The 9,506-nt window shown below is 37.2% G+C and overlaps 1 protein-coding gene across 1 annotated transcript; it reads right to left on the reverse strand.

Moving 5' to 3' along the window:
- Positions 1-6,973: 6,973 nt before the first annotated feature.
- LOC131162025 (zinc-finger homeodomain protein 1-like) lies at positions 6,974-9,043 on the reverse strand. Its single transcript, XM_058118122.1, has one exon. The coding sequence runs from the start codon at positions 8,109-8,111 to the stop codon at positions 7,401-7,403; it is 711 nt and encodes a 236-aa protein (XP_057974105.1). The 5' UTR covers positions 8,112-9,043; the 3' UTR covers positions 6,974-7,400.
- Positions 9,044-9,506: the final 463 nt, after the last annotated feature.

Raw genomic sequence — 9,506 nt, forward strand, 5'->3', positions numbered from 1 at the left:
CAGAAAGTAATAAAGAGAGGGTGACACGCAGATATGTTATTGAGGTTTGGCCAATTGCCTACGTCCCCGCCTTGGCTAACAAGCACAAGGATTACCACTATAACTTGCTCACTTAAACAGGTGGAGCGGCACCGATACAAACCAAGTCAATTAGTATAGGGATGACCTCAACCTTTACAACAATCCTTATCGGGCTGGATTACTGCCCCCTCAGACCACACTTTGAATCACTCAGATTTACAATCAAATGGTACAATATAAAAGTACTTTCACATAAAGCAAATTTGTACCCAAATGTGTTCAATCACATACACCACAAATGATTCAATACATAAGCTTAGTGTGGTCTAAGTAGTTCAACTCTCAAATGTATTTTCTATCAGTGTAATGAGTATGTGAGAGTGTCAACAATCAATCTTTGTATTTCAAGATATTATCAATCAAGCGTGTTCACACAGAATATCAAATGAGTTTCAAGTATGTCAATCAGTAGGATGTCTCAACCACAAATATAGTGTATATGTTTGGTTTGCAAAAGCTATGCAATTTTTGTATTCAGCAAATGATATATACTTGAATAAATATTGCCACAAAAATTAATATAACAAACACAAATATCTTTTCACAAATATATCAATATAGATTCCACAAGATATTTGAGTAAGTTTAAAAATATTTTTGCAAGCCAAAAACAAATACAAGTTTTCTAAGATATTGTAATATGAATGCAACACTCAGAAGTTTAGACAAGTCTTCTTAAGATAGGCTTATGAGCAAAGCCCCCTAAGAACACTTAGGTTTAGCTCTTAATGAAAAATCAATTCAATCACAAGCAATGAGAGAACAAACATAATTACAAAAACACTCAAGACACTTACAGAGGATTTAGGAGCTAGAGAAGGTAAGTTTGAGTAATTTTGAGAAAGAGTATGAGTAGTAGAATATATTTTGCTTGAGAGAAAATTTTGGATTTTTGTTTGCTAATCAAGTTACTAATTTTCCCAAATGAAGGGGTATATATAGACACCCCATGAATTATGACTGTTGGAGACAAGGCTGGTATTATTAGAAAAGTTTAATGACATTTTAATTAATTTAACCCTGTTTAAACATTTTAACCACGGTAAACAATCAGGGTAACCCGAGAGGTCCGATCGACCAGAACACTTTTGGTCGACCGAAGTTCATATGGCTCGGTTGACCAAGACATTTTTGAACTGGGGACTCAGTCGACTGAAAGTGCATGTCCGAGGTGATTTTTCAATTTTTCGATCGACCAGGACATTTTGAACGAGGCGATTCGATTGACCAGACCATTGGGATTTCTCCTGAGGACCCTCAGTCGACCAGAAAGTTGCAATGCATTTTGGGCTCGGTCGACCAGGTGGTCAAATTGTTGACCTCATGAGGTTTCGGTCGACCGAGGGATTTAAACTATAATGGTTTGGTCAACCGGGACATGGTCAACCATTGACCTAGACCTAGTTTCGGTCGATCGGGGAACAAATGAACTATATGGTTTGATCGACCAGGCTGAGGTCAAATTGTTGACCCAAGCCGAATTCGGTCGATCGGGGCAGAATGAACTGCCAAGGTCGGTCAACTGAAAGTGCACAATGTGTGCATTTCGGTCCTGTTATGATTCACACAAACCCTATTCAAGTGTCTAACATTTATAGGTGCAATGGTGAGTGTCCTAGGGTCATTTATGGGTCCTTTTGAGGACACCAAAAAATACGGCGTCGGTCGACCGAAGGGTGAACCCTAAGGTCATTCTAAGGTCATTTGTATTATAAGCTTTCATATTATACCATGCATGTGGGGTGTGTAATTATTACAAGTAAACGCCCTAATTTACTATTACAGACCTTTTAGGGTATGTGATTATTACAAGTAAACGCCCTAATTTACCATTACAGACCTTTTACAAAAATGAATTATATATTACAACATGAAATTATTGGGTCTTGACTCTTCACTATCTTCCATGTGCATTAGGATCTTTCAATCTGAGTTCCTGCACATAACTTCAAACACTCATTTGATAAAATGAGTATTTGTCATAATAAAAACCGGGCGTGACCTATAAAGTCAACACTTATGATTTTTCTTCTCACCTTATCAAGCCAGATCTTGTAATATTATCTATATTGTGCTTCAATATTTTATTTTTTTTAATTCCAAGGTGATACAAATACTAATCCATACGCCTTCTGTTAAATACACGTAACATTTGAGCATATACAAATTGCATCAAATGAAAATGAAGTAGTTGATCTTTTTATTTAAACACATTTGAATCATGCTTCTCAAATAATGTTGAAGTAGTTGATCTCTCTCTCTCTATCTCTCATGCCTACGTGGGTGTCTCTCTTTCTTTCTTTCCTCTCCTTTTCTAGTCTTTCAATTTTTTTTCTAAAATCTTTTAATTTATATATATATATATATATATTGAGAAAAAAATAAGAAGAAATTTGATTTTTTATTGGATTTTTTCTCTTCCTTACAATTTGTATTTATAATAAAATTTTATTTAACATAATTAAAATTGAAAGAAATCAAAGTTTAACAATGTATAAAAATGAAAATGTTATTTTTTATCTTACTAATATGTTTATTTTCCTCTTTGTTTTTCTTAATAACTAATGTGAAAAAAGATTTTTTTATATATTTTTTTCTTTCTCTAATTTTTCAACTATCAAGCAGGTGGCAAAAGTAAAAGTTAAGTGCTCAAATTATCAAATCAATACAATTTATTGATCCCACTTTTTTTTTTTAATTTCTTTGGCCGTTTACGTTTACAAACATTGAAGTTATAAAATTAATTTAAATTTTGAAAAATTATAGAATTTATATATCATGATACATTTACATTGACAAAGATTAAAATTATAAAATTTTCCTAATTTTTTCCCCTCATTCCTCTCTCTCTCTCTCTCTCTCTCTCTCTCTCTCTCTCTCTCTCTCTCTCTCTCTCTAGACTAGCTTCCTTTTTTCTTTTCTTTTTTTCCCTTTATTATTTTCTTTTACTCCTTCACTTCTTACTTTTCTCCTCCCCACTTTTAATTATCTGCAAAAAATATTTTCTATTCATTTTTACCGCTTTCTTTCCTTCCTCACTCATATTATTATTATTATTATTATTATTATTATTATTATTATTATTATTATTATTATTATTATTATTATTAAACATACTAATGCAATCTTTAAACTATAATAATTTTTATATCTCATAGCTTTTAAAACAACATTTTAAATATTAAGGGTGTTCAAATTATCTGCCTAGTTATTAAAATAAAACCTATATTATTATGAAATTTAAACATTTAATTCATTTAATTTTTAGAGATTGATATTGTTATTAAAAATAATATATATTGATAATATATGAATAAAAATAGTTAAATTAAAATATAACTGATTAATACGGAGATTGTAAGTATAAATTAATAAAGATAATTTAAAACTATCAAATTGCTATGGACATTATTCCCAAAATTTACTTTTTAATAACAATCATCCTAATATGAAATTTTAATTTATTGTTAAAGCAAATTATTTACTAAATACAAGTAGTCTTTAATTACATTACATTTGATCATATACATATTATTGATGTATTATATTCGTTTTAAAATATTTCTATTAAATATGTAGAATTACTTTTTTTATTTTAAATTTTATATGTTAAATCCTCATTGAATATTAGCATATTTTCCTAAATTATTTTCATATTTCATTTGCCCAATCACAAAACGTGAGCTTGTTTCATTTTTGTGTGTAGACACAACAACTTTCTCTCCTACACACCGCAAGTAGTAAATTTTCTCGTGCGCTCCACTTAGTAGGCTCAGTCATCCAACCCATGCCTGAATTTTGATATGCTTCCTATCTTCCCTACAAACCCATCTCCCATCAACACAGACATCCACGCCAAGATCAACCTTTTCATTGTATTTTGCGAACAGCGAGACCTCTAAACTCCAAAGTTTCCGGCCAGTTTATATACAACCCACACCCAAAATCCACCTTTCCCTGCATTTTTGGCGAACAAGACCCCTTGAACTTCATATCAATCTACAACCTACACCTGTAACCCACCTTTCCATCATTTCTGGTGAACAGTGAAGTCCAACCCCATATTTTCCGACCATTAATTTACGACCCACAACCAAAATTCACCTTTCCCGGTCAATCTACAGCCCGCACATCATTTCGAACGTCGATGAGGGAGAAGAAAAATGATTTCATATCGTTTCTAGAGTTGATGAGGTCAGAGGCTTTGATGTGGACTTATTTGGTTCTAGCCAATATACAACCCACACATCGTTTCCCGCACCGATTAGAGAGAAAAAGAATGATGAATTTCTTTGTTTTCGGTGTCGATGAGGGCAATGGCTTTGATGTGGACTCAATTGGTTCCGGCCAATGTTTTGGTTGGTGATCGAGTGGTGGTTGTAGGTAGAGCGACGGGTGGTGATGCAATGAATTCAAGTGTGGTTGAATTGGATTTTGGGGATTGGTGCTACTGAAGATGGCTTCGTGGTGAAGACAAGATGCAGCTATTTGTCCATTGCTTATTGGAGCGTGCAAGTGAAAGTTATACATTTTGTGTGTGTGTGTTCTCTTTATTTTTAAGATAATCCATGCACTTCCTTATTGAATAGGCAATGATCTCTTGTGAAGTGAGGACCCAATTTGCCCCCAGTAAATAAAATAATAAAATTTGATTAAACTCACAAATAGTATTTTAAAAAACAAAATTTTGAATCAAGCTCCATTATAAAAATAAGTTAAATAGTAACTTGCATAGGTCACTTGTAACCCTAGCTAGTTAAGCTTAGTCATCCTTAACTAGGAAAGGAATGCAACCTTGTTGTCCTAAGTTTGTGTCATCACATTTAACAGAATAATTTTGAAAAACAATATCATTTTATTAGTCAAAAAAATACAGCGAACTGGTAAGAACAAACTAATGTTGCAACTTTCAACATAGGAGTGAGGACCACCGTAGTAATGGAAAAAGAGCAATGAATAGGGTGAGGTAGCGCGGATCGAAGTATCAGACTCGGGCCAGGACATTAATACAATCTGACAATCAGCCAAAGCTCAGTCCCTCCATTCTCCATCTCCTACTAGCTAGCAGCCTCTCCAAGAATGAGATGATGACGACGACCGTCAGCATCCATGATTCCATACATATGCATAGCTGTAATGTCCCTAGCTCTATTCATATCCTTCCTTTTTGGTGCTGTTGGAGAGCCCACATGCTCCCACCGGAAAACACAGAGAGAGAGACACACACACAGGGAGAGAGAGAGAGAGAGAGAGAGAGAGAGAGAGAGAGTAAAGCAGAAGTGTGTGTGCGCGCGCGCGCGTGTGATGTGCATGAGAGCAAGGTTGAATTCATTTTTCCGACAGAGCCAGGAGTAGGGTGGACTTTCTCCAACATGGACATCTCCACTTTGTTGTGTTTCTCACCATACATATTTTTTTTTTCTCTTCCTCCCCCATAAACTCTGCGGTGGACGGAGCAAGCATGTTCTTTCATTTTCTGATGACCTAAATAATGTTAAAAAGCACCTATTATTAAAGTTCGGCCCCGGAACTATATGTTTGATAAGCCAAGCGACACCACTTCTCTCCTCTGTATTTCTCAATATTTAAAATAAATATAATTTCCAAAGCCCAACAATAAGTATATTAATAAATAATGCACCAACTATCAAAGCATTTTACTTATTTTCTTTCTATCTTACGATCGAGGGGTCTATTTGTAAAAAAAAAAAAAATGTTGAACAGAAAAAAAAAAAAAAAAAAAGGAAACAGAAAGAAAAACAGTAACCCACCCAAACAGGAAAGGGCATCAACCGTGATGAGCAGATGCTTATACCTGCAAATTAATGGTAGTGTGCAGCTGGCAGAGAGAGACCATAAATGCAGCCAAACAACGACGTGGAAGCTCAGTTAATTAGACTGTTTGTTTGTATGTTGGGAACTGGGGAGTACTACTGGCAACAGAAAACCCATAAATTATTCAGAGAAATTTTTTATAAAAAATAAATAAATAAATAAAAGAATAATGTAAAAAGAAAGTAGGATGGGGGGTACTGGAAATTCAGTGTTTTTAAAAGAATATAAAGAAAAGCATGATGGGTGTACTGGAAATTAAGGATATTAATGAAAAGCATAAAAATAAATAAATACAGGAGATGAAGGAAATCATCAAATGGTGAAAAGATGGAGAGACAGAGATGCGAGTACCATACAAGAGAGATGGAGCAGCAGAAAGAGTATTTAATGGAGGACGAGGTATAAGCGTGGGAGAGAAGCAATGAATATATGCATATCCATATAAATGATCATCATGCATTGCACATGATTATCATTCCTATTGGCCAATCCCGTGCATACAGATTACAGATCCACAGCGCACTGAAATAATTAAGAAATTCAGAGAAAAATAATTGAATAAAATCTGTTTCTGCAGATCCATTGCTTTTGTTCCTCCATTAATCCGCTTTGCATTTGCCTGCACTCAAGGGTAATTTTAGGCATTCTCTTCATCTTGCGGAGAGAGAGAAGGCGAAGGGAAAGAGATGGAGCTTGGGCCGGGAGGAAGAAGGAGAAGATGACAGATGTGAAGGAACTGACAATGCAGCTTTGCATGCCAAACACGTTTGAATACACTTGGAATTAAGTAATTAACACCGGCCTCCTTCCCTTCTTGATAATCAGAAAAATAGAAAACAAATCTCCCCAAAAGGAGTGACTACAGGTGGTGCAACCACAAGAACTGAACTCATGAAATCCAAAGCAATGCTGGTGCTGGCGCAAACTTTTTCGTCTTTGGGAATTGAAGCAGTCTAATAATTAAAAATTTAGAACGGTTACAGCACACTTTTCTCACATACTACTCTCATTATAATAATAACAATCATAATAAAATATTTAATGAAGGAGCTGAAACTAAACTCAAGATAAAAGGAAACTAGAATTTGAGCAAAAAATGGCCCATGAATCAGCAACAATGAATTCATTCATACAATAAACAGCTGACCCATCCTACACTCATCACCAACACCCACATAACTTGCTACCCTACAAAGTACAACCCAAACAATAACTTCTACAAAATAAAATTACAACAACAAAAATTAACTGGAGCTACGAAAGAAGAAGAAGAAGAAGAAGAAGAAGAAGAAGAAGCAGCAGTAGCAGCAGCAATTAAGAACCCTAACTAGGCAAATTTCAAAGGGAATTTACACAACCAGTGCAATAATGCTTCCCGATTTCCGTTCTCACACCATGTGATCACTTCTTCTTCAAGGTCGTGATGCATAGACGACGATATCTCTGATACGATGTGGTCAAAAAGAAAAAAATAAATAAATAAATTAGGGTTTCTTACCGAGGGTGTGTTTGTTGTTGTGCATCCAAACCTTGAGCACGTGCCGCCTCACCCCTATCTCCGAACAAAACTGTTGTACCGCGTCCTCGTCGTGCTTCTGGATCCTCCACCCCAGCTTCTCCGCAAACCCCAGCATCCTCTCCTTCTGCTCCTGCGTGAACTTCGTCCTGAACCTCTTCTTCAACGCTCCACCTCCGCCTCCGCCGCCGCCACTGCTGCTCGGGTTCGACATGTCCTCCTGCTCCTCCCTACTGAGACCGCCACCGCCTCCGGAGGTCGACGGCAGCGCCAGAGGGCGGTGGTTCGCCGGCGCCACGTGCAGGTACCCCGCTGGCGGCGTCCGGTAGTACGGCGGCGAGAACTGGTGGTACAGGCCCTCCGCTACTCCACCCTCTGTCTCCTTGCGGTGGAAATTGCGGTGGCAGTTGCAGGCAGCGCACTTCAGGGCATCAAGACTGCCCTCCTCCCCCGCCGCCATGAACTCGCAGCAGCCGTCCACGGCGTGGCCTCCGATGCCCACTGCGTGGTTCTTCTGGCACTCCCTGTATTTCACCCCTTTTCGGGTCGCTGACGCCAACTCTCCCACGACGGCGGTGCTACCCATTTTCGATCTCCCTGAGATGCCCACAGACTCGTAGCTCGCCGGCACCGGAATCTCCATCTCCTCTTCTTGCTCATCTGGGTCATCAAATTCCATCTCTCCGTTCTTTGTTTGCCTCTCTGAAAATTCTCGATCGGCTCACTCTCACTCTCTCTCTCTCCCTCTGTCTCTCTCTCTGTACATGGCCGGTCACTGCACAGATCCAGTACCAGTACAGTTAACAGAGAGAGAAGCTTTGTTTATGTGAAAATTTTAGGTGTAAAAGCAGCTATTCTTGTTTAAATTTTTCTTTTTTTCTGGGGGCGTGGGGTGGGGGCGGGGGGGAGGGGGGGTTAGAAAAGATAAGAGGGGGAAGAAGAGTGTGGCCGTGAGCAATTCCCGGCCTGCACAAAAGGGTTCCTGCCTTATTACTTCAAAGGCTTTCCATTTCTGAACTTATCTCTCTGTCTCTCTCTCCTCTCTTGCCCTAAGCCCATGTCCTCTCATTCCGGTCAGTATAGGGTAGATTTACCTGTAATAGCCGGTGTTTTGCGGACACTGGGGTGACGCCGTGACGGAAATTGAAGCATTTACTGTTTCTCCGACACCGTTTTCAAGTCTTTATAGGTACTGTTTTCTACCTCTTTTTCCTTTTGCAGTAAAACTGTTAAGTTGGAGTTGCCCTGAAAATTACCTCTCACAATTTTCAAATTTTTGGCTGGACGTCTGAGAAATGTCTTTTTATTTTTTTATTTTTGGTTCTGTTTGGATGTGTGCGTGTGGGAAGGCAGAATGCTTCTGAGAAGTTTCATCAGCAAGGAAAAGGAAATGTCCTGTCAAAGGAAACGACGCGCGAGAAGTGGGAAAAGGGTAAGGGTGGTGTTTGGCAACACGCGAATAGTGGGATGTGGTTGGCAACACGTGAATAGAAGCCTCGGTTTGGTCCATTCAAACTTCAAAGCCTGAATCTGAATTCAAAACCCTAGTTGTTATGGAAGACCCTGATTCTCTAATAACTCCCAGCTTAAGAAAGTTGACTATCTGTTTAATCAAAGCGAGATTTTAATTACTCATTTTTACTGAATAATTCCAAAATCATTTGGAAAATGACGTACTCACGTCAATCGGCATTGAATTTCATTTGATTAAAAATATTTTTCATATTGCCATTTGTTTGGACAAATACATATACCAATTCAAAAATCTGTTACCAGATACCACAAGAGGCAAATAGAGTAATCATAACAAAAGTTCAAAATTTGTTAAAATTAGAATGTTTAGATGTTAAAGAATTAGATATAATTTTAGAAATCAATACTTCAGATATAGCATGGAGATGTATTTTAAAATTAAAAAAAAATTGATAAAACAGAATACTTCAGTAAATATTAGAGTGGATGTTTCAATGGAGCAGAATTAAATTATCCAGTTCAAGAAAAGAAATTATTTGCAGTTCTTGAAGGAATTAGGGCTAATGAATTTTTTTTGGGTAAACCATTCATCGTTAGAACA

The sequence above is a fragment of the Malania oleifera genome, chromosome 8 (genome assembly GCF_029873635.1).
Source record: "Malania oleifera isolate guangnan ecotype guangnan chromosome 8, ASM2987363v1, whole genome shotgun sequence".
In the NCBI taxonomy this organism is placed as follows: Eukaryota; Viridiplantae; Streptophyta; class Magnoliopsida; order Santalales; family Ximeniaceae; genus Malania; species Malania oleifera.

Excerpts from the sequence above, each read along its gene's own strand:
- LOC131162025 (XM_058118122.1), bottom strand. The coding sequence starts at position 8,111 with ATGGAATTTGATGACCCAGATGAGCAAGAAGAGGAGATGGAGATTCCG.